This window comes from Protopterus annectens, chromosome 3.part0 (assembly GCF_019279795.1).
Source record: "Protopterus annectens isolate FY-2018-M chromosome 3.part0, PAN1.0, whole genome shotgun sequence".
NCBI classification, from domain to species: Eukaryota; Metazoa; Chordata; order Ceratodontiformes; family Protopteridae; genus Protopterus; species Protopterus annectens.
Window position 1 is genome coordinate 565415110 of NC_056731.1, and position 19272 is coordinate 565434381.

General features: G+C 40.6%; 1 protein-coding gene across 1 annotated transcript in view; it reads right to left on the minus strand.

Annotated features, from left to right (window-relative positions):
* The window catches only part of CNTNAP2 (contactin associated protein 2), a 7772136-nt gene that overhangs the window by 5814857 nt on the left and 1938007 nt on the right, over positions 1 to 19272 (minus strand). The window contains exon 4 of the mRNA XM_044064985.1: positions 98 to 301. Coding sequence (XP_043920920.1) covers positions 98 to 301 — 204 coding nt within the window. The remainder of the gene's footprint in view (positions 1 to 97; positions 302 to 19272) is intronic.

Consider the following 19272-nt stretch of genomic DNA (forward strand, 5'->3'; position numbering starts at 1 on the left):
CATTTTCAGTGTTACAATAAAAATAAATTCAGAGAAAGTGGCAGCATATTACAGCCTAGAAATGCATTTTGAAGAATAGCTGCTGATAACAAAGTACCTAAATTCAGCTGAAGGACAAGCCTTCCTTCCTGTAACTCCAGTGTGAGGTAATCTCCCTGTTGCCCTTCTCCATGAAAGATTATGCCTTCACTTGCAGATGTTTTAAACTTCAGAGTGATGACATCTTTCAATGTTTTCATCTTCTTGTTCTTAAATCTGTATGATAACACACCGTGGCCATCAAAATTGATAACGTCAGCCCCTAGAGGAAATAAAATAAATAATGTTTCTTTTGTGGATTTTTATAAGCTTCACAAATCGGAGAAAAGCAAATAAGAGATAGGCATATCACACTTGGTGAGGATAAATGCCATAGGCATGACACGCTCTGTAAATATCATTCTTCTTGGAGAATGATTATACAAGAAGAACTAACTCAAAGTCAAATTGGTAGGAGTTTTAAAGCAGAGACAATTAGGTTTTTATACTTCTTTCAGATTCTTTCAAAACCACATCACAGCATGTTTGCTTAGATTTTCTCTTACAGAATCAAATCAAGATAAAAGTATAGTGGACTTGTAATTATAAAGTGCCTTTCATTTCCCTCACCTTGCATGTACCATCAGAAATTCTTATCACATCTGCTTCCATGAAATATTTGACTGCAACTTTCTTTTATTTATTTAGTTATTTAGATTCAAAGCTTTATATTACTTTTTCTGTATCACAGATGACAAAGAATGACTGCATCATCAAACCAAGGTAACGGAGAGCAGGTAGTTGTTTGTACGTAGACATCGACACACTTATAATAGTCAGTATTGTCTCTGTATTTCTATCATTCTGAAATAGTTTGTAAACCACTAGAAGAGAACATAGTATAAAGAAATAAAATATGACAGCAATTGTCAGTTATACTAAAGCTAATTTTAGTGCTTAAAATGCAAGCTTATGTTTCTAAATTCTGTGTGACCTATGCTTGGGCCAATTGGTCTTTGAAAAGCAGTAAATCTTAAAGTAGGCACTTACCATTTCAGAATATATTGAAAGAAGTCATTTTTAACATGATACCAGATAGTACTGCAGCTGTATTTTATGCTTAAGTAGTAACTTACATTAGGAACACATTTTCAGAGATCTATTTGTATCAGCAAGTAACTTAGTAACTAATTCAGTAAAAGGTTGTAAGTATAAAAGTCTCATTTTTCAGAGAGTAATCAGTGAGATAAACAGTGATAAATGCTATATATGCACAAATATTTTACACAGGATGCAGCACTTTGTTACTAAAAATCCCGTGTATACGTTTTTGCAAATTCTGCCGCAGATCACTTTCCAGAACACAGGAGATAGCACGGTTGGTCTAATGTATTATCTGGTATGTCACATTACTGTCATCATGCAGGAAGAAAAAATGATAAGATGTAACAACCTAATGTGTAAAGGAACTTTCAATTTGTTATGGTCAAGACCATAAGACTGAAGTTTGAAAACTTCAAAATGTTAAAAAAAAAAAAAGAAAGAAAATTAAAAACAAAAAGATCATTTTTTTACACTTTTGCAGGGGGGAGCCTGCACCCCCCATGTGGGGTGCACCCCTCACATTCCCTGTTTTTTAAATATACCAACTCCGAGTTCACACTACAGTGAGGAAAATGGTAAATATACCTTTCTGTTGTGTACGGTGATCTCCATTTAAATGGTTCAAAGTTTCAAAACTTTGATATTATGGTCTTAACCATAAGAAATTTGAAGTTTTGAAACTTTGAAATGGAGAAGTAGACCCATATATATATATATATATATATATATATATATATATATATATATATATATATATATATATGTCGAGACAAAAAGGCCAACGGCCGCATACCAACGTCCCGGAACATCACCTTTCAACTCCAGGTAAGTAACCACTTGGCCATCCTGACAGAAACATAAGAACAAAGGAAAGCAAACCCACCCATGTGAGGGGGATGCACCACCCACACCCCCCTAACTAAATGTACCAACTCCAAGATTGCAGTACTGCAGGGGTAAGGGGGCAAAGTTCAAAATGATGGTCAAGCCACTACTTACCTGAAGTGGAAAGTCGGTGTTCCAGGATGTTGGTCTTGTGAGGTTGTTTACCTTTTCGTCTTTGCATTTTGGACGTCAGGTAAGTGAGTGTTCAGGCTTCTGAGGGGGCCTATAGATATATATATATATATATATATATATATATATATATATATATATATATGTGTGTGTGTGTGTGTGTGTGTGTGTGTGTGTGTGTGTGTGTGTGTGTGTGTGTGTATATATATATATATATATATATATATATATATATATATATGCAAATATATAAATATATATATATATATATATAAATATATATATATATATATACATATATAGATATAAATATATATATAGATATAGATATATATAGATATATATATATATATAGATAGATAGATATATGTGTGTGTAAGTAGGGTAGTTAAACTCTTTTAGCTGCAATTCTTTTAACCTTGAACAAGGCCACAAAAACAAATACAACTACAATATAGCACAAAACAATACCCTCAGAACACTAGTAATAGAAATAAGTAGTCTGTAGGTTCTGATGAAGTTCAAGGTGTTTGAATGAAAGCACTAAACTGTTGTGTTTGACTTGCTGTGACTTATTAAATAATTTCAGATTACACCTACGGACTACTTATTTCTACTCGTGGTGTTCCGAAGGCAGTGCTTTTGTGCCACTTTTTGTTTTTACAACTACAATATATATATATGTCAATATCAAGTAGCCAAGCAATCAGCATGTTTCTGGAAGGTGGAAAGAAACCAGAGTACAAAGATAACTCACACAAATATTTAAAGAAAACATACATATAGATGATAACAAAAACTAATATCTGATAAGGGACTCTAGAACTGCAAGATTTTGCCTGTTCTGGGCAACTACCTTCTATTAGTGGTCAGGTGACAGCTATTTGGGGAAAACTGACTGAGGCAGACTGCTATCTTAACTTTTCTGTGGGGTGTGCATGAGGGTTGCTTGAATAACTTCCTAAACATACTAGATATTTGGCAGGCATGGAAAACAATAGTAGCGTACTAGCATTTATCAAGAAAATGGAAACTTACACACATGACTCACAGACATATGCCATTATGTCACGGATGGGGGGGGATTCTTAAGTTAAGCAAGTTACAAAGTAATCATACACAAAATGGACTAGTTGGTAAATTTTAACAATTTATTATTCTGCTAACAGTTATTATTATTATAACTGATTTTATCATAGGTTAGTTCTAGGCTACCTGCCTTTGTGGCCATTTTAGAGCTAGCCAGTTACCCCATGTGGGGATCAACCCTGCACTTTTTGTTTGTAAGGTACACACCTTAACCATTATCCAGTCTCCCACACAGTCTTTTTAATTAAATCTTTATCAGAAGGAAAAGATGAAGGCTTGTAACAGTGGGATTAAAACCATGGATAGGACTGACATTTACTGCAGTCTTAACAACTTTAGAAGTAGATAGATGACAAAAAAATATAGTTAGCAAATTAATCAAAAATTATAGTGTGAATAAAAGTTTTAGTTCACTGCATATATACTGAAAGCAAAAATGTTTTTAATGCATACCTCTAGTGTTAAATATAAGCACCTCCATGCTAAGTATGCAATATATAACATTAGCATTAACCAACAGTTAAACATATTGTCCAGATCCCCTTCAATTAAACACCGCACACCAAAGTATATCTGATAACCTTTAATGAACTTCATAAAACATTATAACTTTACTTGATCAATTCAGTTTATTAATCAGAACATTAACATCCTTGTAAGCATTCATCAGGGCATCATATCCCTGCGAGCACTGTCTAAATAAGCAGTTTCCTCACCACCACTCACTTATTCTAATTAATCAAAGCAGGGTCCTACCACTCACTTTCACCCCCCAAAACCTCCTTGCATTAACACCCAACACCATATGGGGAACAGAAGAGGGACAAGCTTGTCCATGTTATCCAGCCACCAGACTGACCCAGGCTGTTCCCCCTCACCTATTGCAGGACTTTCACTAAGTCCTCCAAAAATAAAAGTAGGTATACATTAAACAGATCTAAACCAAATTCATCAAGGTGCACTCCATCCTCTCTGAACCAAACTGGGTCCCTGTCATCAAAATCCCTATGTTCTATCATCTGAATACCAAAAGCAACTAGTTGCCTCAACAACCTACAATTAACAAATCACCTAGCTTGTTCTAAAGCCATAAAACTAACAGCATTCCTCCAAAATAAATGAGGTACTATCTCCAAACACACAACGCACATACCCAGATATAATCTCTTCAAAGTAAACAAATCCTCCCTTATCTGATATACCAGTTGCCGCTTTGGAATTATTCCCAAGTCATTACCTCCTAGGTGTTCCACCAGTACTGGAGGAAGCCCTGTCTGTGACTGCATAAATATAACCTCATCCATGAGTTGATTCCACCTGAGACCTCTAACGCCATGCCATATGAATCTCCACCTGAAGTAATGGAAGCCCAATTAATTTCCATCTGTCCTAACTGGAGCCCTCTTTGCTGCCTAATGAATATACAAATGACCTAGGAGGATAATCTCCTTTACTAAAAAAAAAAAAAAAAATTAATAGCAAACCAACCTCTTTAACCAATGAACTAATATAAGACAAAAAGGCATTTGAAGACGAATGACCCACTCTCTTAATGACCTCAATGGATCTGCCTTCCCTCTCTAAATCTGAAGCCCTCTCTATGCAAAAGGAATGAGTGGAAAACCTATCTTGAAAAACATATACATTGAAAAGCCCTCCTCATCACATATACAAACTGATTAACATTAATCACCTTACCACCTCTTAACCAGAAAACAAGTCTTGAGGGCTCCCCACATGGGTCTGCAGTAGTTTCCTAGCCCAACCCACCAGACACATACAATCATTCCTATTTCTCTCAAGAACTATCTGTGTGCCCTTCCCAAATTGATCTGTTTTAGATGTATGCAAGCAAATGTGCACTGCCACAGAGAATATCATGATGCCCCCCACCTAAACCAGTTACCCTAACAACTCTGACTCCCTAAATGTTCCATAATGCATCCACAAGCTCAATGTCACCCACAAAGAATAATCTCACGAATCACCAGCCACTAAAGCTAAGCCCCAACATAAAACTTTCAAAACCTGCCTTGTCACAGTCCATCACTTATCTATGTTCACGACAACCACTCTACCCCATCCCTTCAACATATGCCCAACTGTGCAGAACTTAGTGAAAGCATGTAATCCAGCCACCAGAGCAAATATACTGATCACAGCCAGTTCCAGCTTAACTGACTGCACAGCCTTATCATGCACCCAAGACCACGCCAAGTATTGCAATAATAGTTCTACTGACCAAACTTCCTCCTCGTCAGGTAGCTGTAAAATAAATTTATTAAAATCATTTAATGCCCTACCATATGCCCTCCTGATAGATGCTGCCCAAGACTGCTGAACCAACCATCTGGTCATCAGTCCAATTTGCCATACTTTGTCTGGCACTGCCCTCGGTTCACCTACTGCCAGAGCTAGTGGCCGAAACCTGGAAAAATGAAGGTGAAACAAACTGTCAGCAATTCCATTCCTAGCACCTGCTACATGCACATCTGTAGAAAAACAATTAATCAACAAGCTTTGCAAAACCAACTTACGTGACACTAACAACAACTGTTCAGACTTTGCTGTGTTTACCTATAAAACCTGCACCACTGCCATATTGTCTGAATGAAAAATAACCCTCTTTCCCCTGAACCACTCCTGCCAAACCATGGATGCCATCCAAATTGGCATTAACTCCAAGTAGGCAACATTCTTTTTTCACTCCCCCTTCCACTCTGCTAGCCAATGAACTGCAAACCATTCCCCCCCAAAAATGCATCCATTGTAATACCCCCACTGTGTTTGTAAACCACTGCAATTCCCCTTAACTAACCCAAACTGCCAAAAGGAAACCCCATTAAACTGTACCAAAAATGACACCAAAAAGGCTAAATTCACATGAGCCAGCTTACTAGTTCTTATCTAATGATGTTTGCTTTTTCACCCTTTTAACAAAAAGGCCATGGAACTACAGAAAGTATAACCCAGATGAACTCCCCGACATGCAAAATTCAAAAGCCCTATAAGCTCCATTACATCCCTAACTGGCACCTTGTCTTTGGACTTCACCCATTCAATCTTCTCCTTCAAAGGTGTTATCTTCTCCCTCAGTAGACAAAACAAGCTACATTCCACATCTACTAGCAAGCCCAAGAATTCCAGTGCCTTAGCTGGGCCTTCCAGCTTCATACTAGCCAATGGGATCCCCAGTTCTTCACACATCTTCAAAAACTCCCACATAGATTCCAGTGCTCCCCAAACCCTTCACCTACTATTAAGAAATCATGTAGGTAATGCACTGCTCTCTGGGTGATCACTGGCTGCTGCCAAATCCAATGTAGTGCCGTGCTAAACTTCTCAAATGTGGTGCAGGCTATCAAGCATCCCACTGGCATAGCCTTGTCAAAACAGAACTTGTTTCCAACAACTATGCCAAAAATGGCCACTTTTCCTTCCGTACTGCAAAAACTGAAAAAAACAGTTCATTATTCACCTTCACTAACCATGGATCCTTAAAACCCCCAAAAACCTGGACCACATCATCCAAAGATGCATAACTCACCTTGACGTCCTCTACCAAAATAAAATTGTTAATGGAGCTCCCCTCAGGGCAAGATAAATGGTGAATCAACTGAAATTCCCCTGCTGACTTCTTAGGAACCAAACCCACAGGCAAGACCTTAGAACTGCCAAAGGGAGTGGTGTCAAAATGGCCCAAAAGCCTACCTGTCTGCCATTCTTTCTCCATCAAGCCTTCCAAAATGTCTTCACTCCCTCACACTGATTGCAAATTCTTACAGACTACTTCATCCCCCCACCCATGATTTAATAGAAAACCCCAGAGAAAATCTATTAATTAACTCCTGCATAACTGCCAGATTAAGGAATCGCTGGAGAATGAGCCACAACACCTGCAGCTTAATGGAAGATTGCATCCCCAGGTCTTCCCCTTGTCCCCCAAAAGGACAACCCCCCCATCCATGAAAATTCCCTCTACCTCACAAAGTTTGGAATCCCTGAAACAAATATGGCAACCCACTGAATTCAGCCAGAAAAATTACCTTTGACTGACCGCATTACCTTCTCACCAGCCACACTGTACTGTTGGATGTATTCCTGCACACTTCAAACAAGTGTGCAAGAACCTACATGCCAACTACAAGCACATCCCTGCATTAAAAGCCCAACACACCCCCGCTCCTTCTCCTCCTACCTTACCCCTCTAACAGTACCAAAGCTACAGTATCTATCATAGTGGACAGCCTTATGTCAGTGTGCCTAACCTCCCAACACGGGGACTGATCAACTGCTTTCCCCTTAAGAAACCTCTGATTATAACATAACCAAGCATTAATCCCCCACATATGTCGCACCTATTAGATCGTAAGAAAATATGCCAAGATTATAAGTGCCAAGGCACTGTCTTTCTTCAACCAAACTGCCATATAGTACACAAAGCCCAGCAACCAGTTTTCTCAAGGTCTCAGTCATAATCTACTTAATCTCCTTCACCACAAGGCCTGTAAAGCTGCTAGAAGATCTTTACTATTTGCAGTTTCTGTCTCCAACAAACACTGAACACCTTCCACATCAATTAATTCAAAGATATCGATGTAGTCCCCCTTCCAGATTTTTTCTTTAACTGAGAAAGGTATGTGAGGGGTCAAAAAGACTGCTCCACTCCCCTGGTGCAGGGCCTGTGTAGCTAACCAATCACCAGGCCAAAGCTCAAAATTAGAACCAACTTCCTCCAGTGAATCCCTCCCAACTATAGATGAGACCAAACTCCCCATGGCCAAACCTACACTGCCTTCCCTAGTGAATACCTCACTTGAAACCTGCCTACCCCTAACCCCCCAAGCCTCTGCTGGTTCTCCATGCCACTTGCAGATTCATTGGACTCCTGATGTGACCCGTCACCACCTATACCGAAACTATTCCCCAAGTGCAATAAGTCTGCCATGCCTACCTGAACTCACAACACCATATCATTACCTGCAGGTTCATGAGGCACCAGTCAAATGGCCGGCGCCTCCACTATGGCAGCATCTCTTGACTGTCATGCTCACTTCCCTCAGGCCACCGTCTTGTTCTTTGCAGTCTGCCTTCTCCTCTTCTGACTGGACTCTTTAAGTTCTTCAGTCACTGGAGCTTCACTGTTAGGCAAGTCTCAAAACAGCTCTTCTGCCTTCAAAACATTGTTTGCCCATCTCCGTCTCAAACTATGCACCTCAGTTATCTACAAAAGAAAGTCAACAGTAAGACTAGAGGGAAAAAAGTCTCTGCAAGGCTGGACACTGGAACTTAGAACCCCAGCATACCCCCTACCAGACCCCCTGCAGTGTCTGCATTCCTCTTTTCCCTCTCTCTTTTGTTTTTTTTGACTATATACTGGAACTTAGAACCCCAGCATACCCCCTACCAGACCCCCTGCAGTGTCTGCATTCCTCTTTTCCGTCTCTCTTTTGTTTTTTTTGACTATATACTGGAACTTAGAACCCCAGCATACCCCCTACCAGACCCCCTGCAGTGTCTGCATTCCTCTTTTCCCTCTCTCTTTTTTTGACTATCTACACCTCCACACTCCATATCTCTCAATATATATATCACCAAGAAGAACAAACTTCCCTCACTTCACCACCATACCATTACAAGTTTGTGACTATGACTACAGCTAACTTCCCTTCCAAGCTACATTAACCCTAGTCACTTGCCCCATGTGCGAATCAAGCACTGCACCTTATCCCTAATGTCAACTTCCCTTGTCATCTGTTTGACTATATATTTCTTTTGGTTTACTTTCCTCCTTCCCCTCTACCCAACCAACAAACAAACTGCATTGTCACTAGTCCGTGTGGTTCCCTAGTGTCATATATTAGAGTGCCTAATTCAGCAACCGCCATCAACCTGTAGATCCAAGCTTTTAGTGCAGAAATCTGGACAAAACCTGAAACCATATGGGGGCAAATGCCCAAACCCAGGACACATTTTAACTACTCTGTTAACACAAAGCACCAGTCACCGGATTTGAGGCATATGCAGTCAAGCAGCAATGCTTACTTCCAAAGTTATGTGACTCCAGCAACTGTGCATGGACAGTAATGACTCATTACCAATGGCTACATCCCACCCTGCAAACAGCTTCGGAATCTGCTACTCTTACCAACCGCACGTCCCCCATGAAAACCATAAGGACAGACTTTAATTGCTCATATAAGTTGGAAAGAGTCCAGAATAAAAGATTTTGTCCTACATGCTTCTGCAAAGGAAGGGCAATCTGAACTCAAATATAAAGCATTATATGGCATTACATAGCAACTTCAGTCTTCCGTGACCTGACAGAAACCATGAATTCTATGAGGTACCGACCAAAAAAAAAATACAAATCTGGACATGCAATGCAACTCAGTGCAGCAGCAGTGACCATCTCTCATGTCTGCTTCCCAGCCTGATTACTGCTTGGGAAGCTGCAACTCTTCCCAACCATACGGCACTAATGACAAACCACGATATGTACAAATGTTTAATTGCTCTTCTAAACTGAGAAAATTATTTAGCAACTTCAGTCTTCAGAATGTTATGAGGTATTGAACAAAATAAAATCCAAAATCTGGCCATTCTGAGAACTCTGGCCCAAATCAACAGTTAAGAGGCTTGAGCCAAAACTGCTCATGCCCAGCCTGAACCATTGCTTACAGCTGCTTCCAAGCCTGTGAACAGCCCAGGAAACTACTGCTCTTATGAACTGCACATCACCAATGAAAAAGCTCTACCTCACAGAAGCACTCCATGTAGGACGCTATGGGCGAGGAAACAAATCCTTAATGTTCTCAAACATGCCTACCATAACCACCGATGCAAACTCACACTGCCAAAACACTAATTTTTGCAGTGCAGATGCTCAGGCAACAACACTCACCATACCTAACCCCCACCTTGAAATGACTTACGATAAAACTGCAACTCTTTCCAACTGCACACCACCAACGAAAAACCAAAACAGACAAGTTTTTAATTGCTCTTTTAAACTTAGAAAGATTATTTAGCGACTTCAGTTGTCAGAATTCTATGAGCTCTCCCAGACATGGGCCCAGAAACAAATACCTGACAAAAAAAAAAAAAAAGCTCATCTAAGCTTCCCGACCAAATCTAGTCCAAGGCCTACCTGCATCACAGTATCTACTGGCCGTAGTGGCTGTAAAACTTGCAACAGCAAAATCACTTAAATCTGATCCTTTTCCCAACTACTCACACATAAAACCTCTAAGCCCCACCCTACACATATCTCACTTCCTCCATACTTCCCTTATTAAATTAACCCTTCATATCCCAAGCTCAACCAAACCCTTCCCTTTCCTCCCTGCCTTAATGTCCTTGCCTCACCCCCATCCCATCCTACCTACCCTACACCCTCCTTCTCTCTACCTAAACCTTAAACACTGAAAATGTTCCTGAACAGATTGGTTTGTTCCCTAACCTCATTTTTCATGTCATAGTCTGCTTTTACTCATGCTGAATGATTTATAAAAAAAATAAATCTTAGTGTATAGTATCCTCTGCAGAGGGTGCAGTGTTTTAGTATACCCTTCTTTTGCCATTCTTATACACAGCTGTTTTCCTAATTCTCAAACTCCCACACCAAGGGCATGCACAGTCCTCTTGACAACTTCTATGCACCCTTTTCTCAGTGATAAGGGTTGTTTGCACACAAGGAACATGCATTTATTTGTAATTACTTATGAAAACCAGGCATTATCCGAGCAAGTATCAGTGGAAAATTCCTACTGTCATTAGATTACTAACCAAGACCACCATATGAGCTGTCTCATCTTATTTTGTTATATGGCATTGAGAATTGTTGTAAGTGCTATTTCATTAATCAAATAACCTGCTTTGGGAGGGGGGGTTACATTCCCTCTAAGTACATGGTAAAGATCTGGGCATTTTAGGCAAGGCAACTTGCATGGTCCATATTACAAGACTAATCAGACGCCAGACAGATACAAGGCAAAGGATAAGGAAATGAAGGCTAAGCCTGGATCTGCTATGATGTCCACAGTGGCTGTAGTACCCTGCTGATATTTACACATAGGAGTGTCCCCCTCTAGTGAGAGGATAATTTACCAGTCATCATCATCTGGAGATGCAAATAAGAATTGATGGCGCAGTGGTGCAGCAGTTGCATTGTTGCCTCAGAGCAAGAGGTTCTCCGATTCAATTCTCGGCTGGTATCCCATCTGTGTGGTCTGAATGTCCTCCCTGCATTTGTGTGGCTTTCCTCTGGGTGCTCCGGTTTCATCCCACATTGTAAAGACACAAGTCTGGAGCATTTTTCCCTGGGCCTTTCCTAAAAATTGTCTTTGTTCCAAGTCATACTTTTCGGGTAAACACATGTTAAATAAAATAAACTGTAATAATCTTCACTGCAGTATAAGGAGATAGTGGCTTTGCATTACGTTACAGTCAGGAACTAGTTACAGTTCCACATCGCCACAAGGCAGTCGCTTATATAATTGAGAATCATTAATCATTCAGGGTGTTAACAGTGGAGTGTCAGCTCTGATTTCCCAAATGAAGAATAATGCATATCATTGAGGATCAAGTCATCTAAGCCTGTTTATTCATTTTTGGTCAAAGCCCTAAGCCATGCCTGTTCCTGCAAAATGATTTTGTGGATCTTTTCATTAATGATGGAAGATGAATGAATACAGGCATGATAAAATTGCTCAATATTTGGTATGACAGTGTCAGCGGGAGTGCAACTGTGTACCAGTGTCAGTGGAAATGCAACATTGTACCAGTGTCAGTAGCAGGGCAATGGTGTATCAGTGTCAGTAGGAGTGCAATGGTGTACCAGTGTCAGTGAGAGTGCAACTGTGTACCAGTATCAGTGAGAGTGCAATGGTTTACCAGTGTCAGTGGGAGTACAACTGTGTACCAGTGTCAGTGGGAGTGCAACGGTGTACCAGTGTCAGTGGAAGTGCAATGTTGGGCAATGGTGTACCAGTGTCAGTGGAAGTGCAATGGTGTACCAGTGTCAGAGGGAGTGCAATGGTGTACCAGTGTCAGTGGGAATGCAATGATATACCAGTGTCAGAGGTACTGCAATGGTGTACTAGTGTCAGTGGGACTGAAAAAGTGTACCAGTATCAGTGGGAGTACAATAAAGAACCAGTGTAAGCGAGAGTGCAAAAGAGCATCCATGTCATGCTTCCCTTCATGTTTGAGCAACTTCTCAAATGACTTAATGTGATCATGCAGCCCATTTGACATTTACAATGGATGATTCCAAGATTTATTGTTTTGAGACAATGGATAGAGGCTTCCTCCACCTTTCAGAATATGCAACAGCAACTGAATCCCAGAGGACCACATTTTCTGCTCCTTTGACAGGCAAGGATAACTAATAGTCTTGTCTTGTTAACTGCCAATCCTGATGGCTCCTCTTTTTTATAGAGGCAATCAAGTTCTTGAATAATTCAAAATATATATGACTAAATAAAATATATTGGTGGAACCAATGATTAAAAACCTTTGAAGGCACTGGAGCTGTGACTTCAGCATGATCAATGAAGTTTATTTCACTGCTTCCCCAATATATATATATATATATATATATATATATATATATATATATATATATATATATATATACATTTATGTCTGTTTTTTTCTCTGAAATCACCTATATGAATATCCAGAAAAAAGGATCATTTCTACATTATTTCATTCTTAAAGCAAATTAGTAAGGATGTCAACAGTGTAACCTTAAGTCACCTTAGCATGGATCCTTCATAAATCCAAAGGATAGGGTAGCTTTAAGGATTACCCCCATGTGGTCAACTTTAAACTGGCTTTTTCAAGTGGAATCCTATGTGACTTCTTTGCTTCAACTTGGACTCATTTGGCTCCATCTCTCATTTATTTCTTCTTCAGGAACATGTCCCAAAGCCTTTATAAGAGTGACAATGGATTCTGTTAGACAGCCACATTGGTTCTTCAAGGCCTTAATTAATAAATGTATGAGGAAAGTACCACAGCCTAGTGTTATACATGGTATGATATAAAAATGGTAACATGGATTTGAATCCTAACATTTTATGTGAATAGTTTTTAATTCAGAACTAGTCACTTAGCTTCTTTCTGCTCTATACTCTCCCATGTGAAAAGTTCTCTGATTGCTCAGAGTGCCCAGTTAAGCAGGTCTCAGTTCTAGCAATCCTTTTGTTTTCCCCGGTTCCTCCCTTTGACCACTGCTCCCCCCCCCCCCATGCCCAATCTGCTATTTTTTTAGATTGTGGGAGATATGCAAACCACTCTTTAGAGGTATACAAGTCCTCTTGCACACTGACTTTTGACTGCACTTTGACTCCTATGTAGAAGCTAACGATTGTCTTTTTTTTGTCACAGATGGCTATCTGTTTTGCCAGGGTCATACCGGTTTAGTCATTGATGAATTTGCTGTGGTATTCTTTATTTTGTAGTTTAGGTCTTATGTAGTGAGCAACATGAATTTCAGAAAACTAGGATTAAAGAATATTTTCATTTTGCCAGGCTCAGGAAATTACAAGAAAAAAATGGTACAACAGAACCCAACGTCCTTTAATGAGTAAGCAGAGGATGTGGTAAAGGGTTAGGGAATAGCTTATACAATTATGATGATAAAAGAAAAAACAGAAAAGCAGATCCATGGAATATCAAGAAGAAGGGCAGCAAATAGTGAATGAGTTAGGAGCAGAAATTAAGACTTTTTAGGTACATAAGTGACAAAGAAAAGGTAAAAACATAGATTCACGAAATGCAAGAGAGAGTAAAAGAACAGAGGGCAGACATTGTCATAGCTGAAGTCACTGATTTTTAGCCTGCTCTTCACAAATGAGAAGAAGAGTGGAATATGTTGATGAAATATAGCAGTTGGAAATATCAGATTGCAGAGGAATTCGTACCTAATATGAAGTGAAAACAGATCTTATAGAAATTCGACAGGATAAAGAACAATTACCAGATGGAATAATGCTGTCAGACTCATTGAAAGAACAGTTTGAGTGAGGGAGTGTTATTGATGCTACAATAACATCATTTAATAAATTGTATCAAAGAATGAATTCAGGTAGTTACAATCCAGTGAGTCTTATTTAAGTGTCTGTGAGAATAATGGTAACATACAGATAACATTTGATATGATTAACTGGAAGATTCTTTTTGAGGGCATATAGCAGGAACATTTGGGGGGAAAGAGTGAGGGCACTATATAATGAGACACTGTAGAAAACAGCTGAAAATGCAGGGTTCTGTTCTCGTGGGTAAGAGGAGCTCAGCATAGATGATAAGTCCCTGTTTGCTGTTGGTAGTAATGGTTCATAGGTTCAATGGTTGGTACTAGCCTATCGGCCCTTGGGCCTATACAAGCCTAGCCATAACAATTCCCTGGCTATTTCTTCCCACACTATTTACTTCCCTGGATGCCTGTCTAAAAGGGTGACTGACGTGATCCCTAGGGTGAATTTCCTTTCTCCCATCCAGTCATCAAGGCTCCTTTTGAAGAAGACCAAAGAGGCACTCTGCTTGACATGTATGGGCAGTCTATTCCAGAGTCTGGGGAGTCTATGGGTCAGGAACCTATCCCTCCAGCATGTTTTGTTTATTGTGATAACAAGGTCTAGATCCCTGGAGCGTGTGGCTCTGAGCAATTGGGATTTCTTTTAGTGTAGCATGTCCAACAGCTCTGGTTGGACATGGCCTTGTATGTTAAGCAGAGATCGCCTTGGAGTAGACGATATGCAACAGAGTATAGCTGGAGTTTTTTAAGGCGGTCAACATAGGGCATCCGTTTTAGGCCTGTCATTCTTTTAGTGAGGTATTTCTGTGGCCTTTCCAGTTGTTTCAGATGTCTTGAGAGGTACATACCAAATGGGGCGTGTATTCTATAATGGGTGTAATGAGGGATGAGTATAGTGGGACAATGACCTCCTTTTTTCGTGATGAAAAACCCTTAGTGATGAGGGGTGCCACATAGAAGGATTACTTGACTGTTGTGACAATGTGGTTATTGAAGGTGAGACCATTGTCCACCTGTGTCCCTAAGTCTATTATCACACTTCTGTTGTTTAGTGTACTGCCACCTATGTGGTAATTCACGGGTACATGTTTTTTTCCCAAAGGGGATAACTCAACATTTCTTGGCGTTGAGCTTGACACATGGCTATGGCACCAAGCATCTGTTTCTGTAAGGCCCTTTTGTAGAGTATCCACATCATTTGGGGATTCAATAATGGCTCCCAGTTTGCAGTCATCTGCGAACTTTGATAGCCAGAATCCCTTAGTGTTGGCCTGTACTTCAGAGAAGAAGATGCCAAACAAGAGAGGTCCCACGACTGAATCATGAGGTACTCCACTTGTCACTTGTCTGGAGTTGGATTTGGAGTCAGCTACTTTTACACTGTGGGTTCTGTCAGTAAGCCAGTTGGCAACACATCGAGTGATGTAGGGATTAATGCCCAGCTTAGTAAGTTTATCTATGATTCCAGAGTGGGGGATGGTGTCAAAGGCCTTGGCGTGGTCTAGATAGGATGTGTGGACTGCCTTACCCTCGTTAATTGCCCTGGAGACTGATTCATAGAAGTCAATCAGGTTCAGGAGACAAGATCAGACCTTCACAAACCCAAGCTGGGTGGTGTCCAGTGTTTTAAAGTTGCCAATGTCTTTGTTTATAAGTTCCATGATAATACGTTCCATGGCCTTGCAGATCAGGCTCATCATACTGATGGGTCGGTAGTTCCCGGGATCCCAGGTGGATCCCCCCTTGTGGAGTAGGATAACTGCAGCTGTGTGCCACTCAGTGGGCAGGAAGCCTGAAGTGAGGGTATGATTAAACATGACATTTAGCTGAGGTGCCAGTTCATTTTGCAGTTCATGTAGTACACAGCCTGGGATGTCATCTGGTCCCATGGATGCTGTATTCTTAGCTTTGGAGAGTGCTTTTTTTACCTGTGTGGCCATTATTACCGGAATTTGGCAATCTTCCGGTATTGAGCTGGGCCATTTAGGGGGTGAGAGGGGGGTGAAGATGGCACTGAATCGATCTGCCAGGATATTGGCAATATCCTTTGGATCAGTATATTTAATGCCATTCTGTTGTAACTCAGAGCAGATTTGAGCATTGCCATTTAGATTCTTGACATAGTTATAGAATGCTTTGTGGTTGTTTTTGGAATCTTTGGCAATTTTATTTTCCTAACTAGCTTTGGAGGATTTTATGAGGGATCTCAGCTTCTTACTGAGGCTGGTGAGGGAGTTTTTTGCATACCAGGATTTTCCTCTTTTCTGCAACAGTTTTTTCCTTTTGTTGTAAAGTTTTTGTATTGCAGGGGACCACCAGATTGGCTTCCTTTTTTTGAAGGAGAGCATCTTGGTTCTATTTGGGATGGCACGATTCATGCATGAGTGGATTTGCTTGTACAGTGCCTTAGTGTAGGACTCAGCAGTCAAACTTTCAGTTCCTGTCTGCATGGGTGTCATGAAGTTTGTAACTTCTGACTTGAGTAGCATGAAGTTGGCTTTGGAGAAGTTTTTTATGGAGGTTTCCTTACTGGGGGGTGAAGGTGGGATGTGGATGTTAAAGGTGATTAGCTTATGGTCTGACCTGACCAACGAGGGGGTGACCATAGGTATGGAGCATCGATTTCCTATGTTGGTAATGACCAAGTCTAGGATATTGATTCAGGGCATTGGAATTTATGAATTCCAAGAACCTGTGGGCAAAGCTGTTGGTACATGAGTAGTTTCCCCAGTTGATGGCGGGGTAGTTGAAATCACCTAGTATTAGGGTGTTTGGTTGTATATTAATATTTTCCAGTATGTTTAGAAAGGTGTAGTGAGAATCTTGAGGCATGGTGGGGGATCTGTAGCAAGCTACAATTTGGATTGCAGTCCTAACTGGTGGTGTGAATATCCTTGATGAATATGGACACTCCTCCTCCTTTAGTGTTTCGATCCTGGTTTGGTGGCCGTAAATGTGGTAAGAGTTGTAGCCTGGTATTGCAGGGGTGCTCTCTGGAGCTTTGAACCAGGTCTCTGTTATTGCACAGATATCGATGTTCTCCATTTTTAGGAGTGCCTTGAGAGAGTGCATTTGAGGTTTAGACTTCTAGCATTGAGTAGCATTACCTTCAGATTTTGCATGCTTGTACCTTTTACGGTGGTGGTTCTGTCCTTTGAACTTTGCCTAAAAAGGGCACTATAGGGGTGGCAAGAGCCTTAGCCAGTAACCTGAATCCCAGGGGCGATAGGTGCAGACCTTCTCTGGCAAAGCATCATGGTCTGTTGATCATGTCGTCCCAGGCAGACAGATACTGGATCCCATATGAATGACACCAGAAGCTTAGCCAATTGTTGAAGTCAATCATTTTGTCCTTATATTGTGGTATCATTCTGGATGAAGGCGGGATGCTACTCAGGGCTAGGGTCATACCTGCCTGGGCTGCAAGATTCAAGAGCTCTTCCATGTCTCTTTTCATGTAGTCCAGGGAGGTACGTCTCAAGTCATTCACTCCAAAATGGACAATTCTTCTTCTTCTTCTTTCAGCTTTTCCCAGTTAGGGGTCACCACAGCAGATCACTGTCTGCTCATGATTGGCAGTGGACAATGACAGAGTCATATTTGTACTTGTTGTGGAGTGAATTGAGTGCATGAGTTGTGTGGCGGATCCTGCCACCCGACAAGCAGCTCACTGTCATTTTCTCCTTGTTCAGCCTGGTGAGTGGGATATCAGTGTGCCTGACTATAGAGTCATCTATGACTAAAGTGTTAGGTACGTTATCTTGCCTTAGGGGTTGTTGCTGGGTGGCACACTGGTGTTGTGAGCTATGTGACACTTTAGTTGTGATTGGTGTTTGTTTGTATTTCAGCTTCGGAGGTCCTTGTTGCTTGGGCAGGTTACAGTTAAAGGTCTCCGTATATGTGGATTTAGTGTTGCTATGTGTGGGTGTTGGTGGTGGTGTGAGTTTAGAAGGGCTGTGTGTTGCTTGAGGTGTAGTGCGGGTGTTAACCTTCTCCTCTTGACTGTCTAGCACAATCTTGGGTGGAGAGAGCTTTGCTTCCAGTTTGGCTATGTAAGTGCATCTCTCACAGGTTGTAGTGTTGGGTGGTAGGAGGAGAGGGTTGTCTGTGTACATGAGGCAATTGCTGCATTGCCCCAGTATGCCCAGATTCACCAGGTGGACAGGAGAAATCAATGGAAGCTGACCCTTGGACATGCCTGGTTTGGTGCTTTTTTTGAAAAGTACAGGAGCTGTTTTCCATTACCTTAGCAAGGTGCTTTGCAATTATAGGCTGTTTAGTGCCTATGATTAATTTCTCCTTAATAAGGAAAGTTGAGTGCTTGTATCAGTTTACGGCTTCCTAGTGCTTTCCAGCAGGTATTAGAGCAAGTGCTAGTCACAGGGATGCTTAAAGGTAAGATGGAAAAAAAATGGTTTATCCTAAATACTGCAGTGTGCACTAGAAAAGTTAGATGTGAAAGTAGGTAAGTTAAATGTTACCTGTCTAAAAAGTTAAGTTTTAGTGGAGAGTCACTATTTTTAAAGCAGCAAGATAGATTGAAAGGGGGTGATCACTTTTGTATTCCGGTACTATGGAATAAAGTAGAATGGCCAATCAATTTAAATAGTTGAAGCAGAGTGACTTCACAAAATGATAATTTTGGGCTTACTCACACAAGTCAGTGAAAGCAGAGAGGAAATTAAATATATGGTTAAATTAACATAAGAGGCAGGCAACTATAAAGACAGTGGTATTTAAGAACACAACAGTGACAGGGTGGGGGAGTGTTGAAAATTTTCTGCCTGACTCACAAGAGACAGAGCTGTGGTGTCTTGAAGTTTTAATATGCAGTTAAAAGCAGAACACAAGCAAAGTATAAGGTAAAGAAAACAAATCACAGCACTCAGAATATAAAAAGGAAATAAACTAATACAAAATACAACAAATAAAAAGCAAACCAACCTTTCCCTCACAGCAAAGTGTAGCAGAGTCTGGGTAAGCCTTTCCAATAAAGCTCT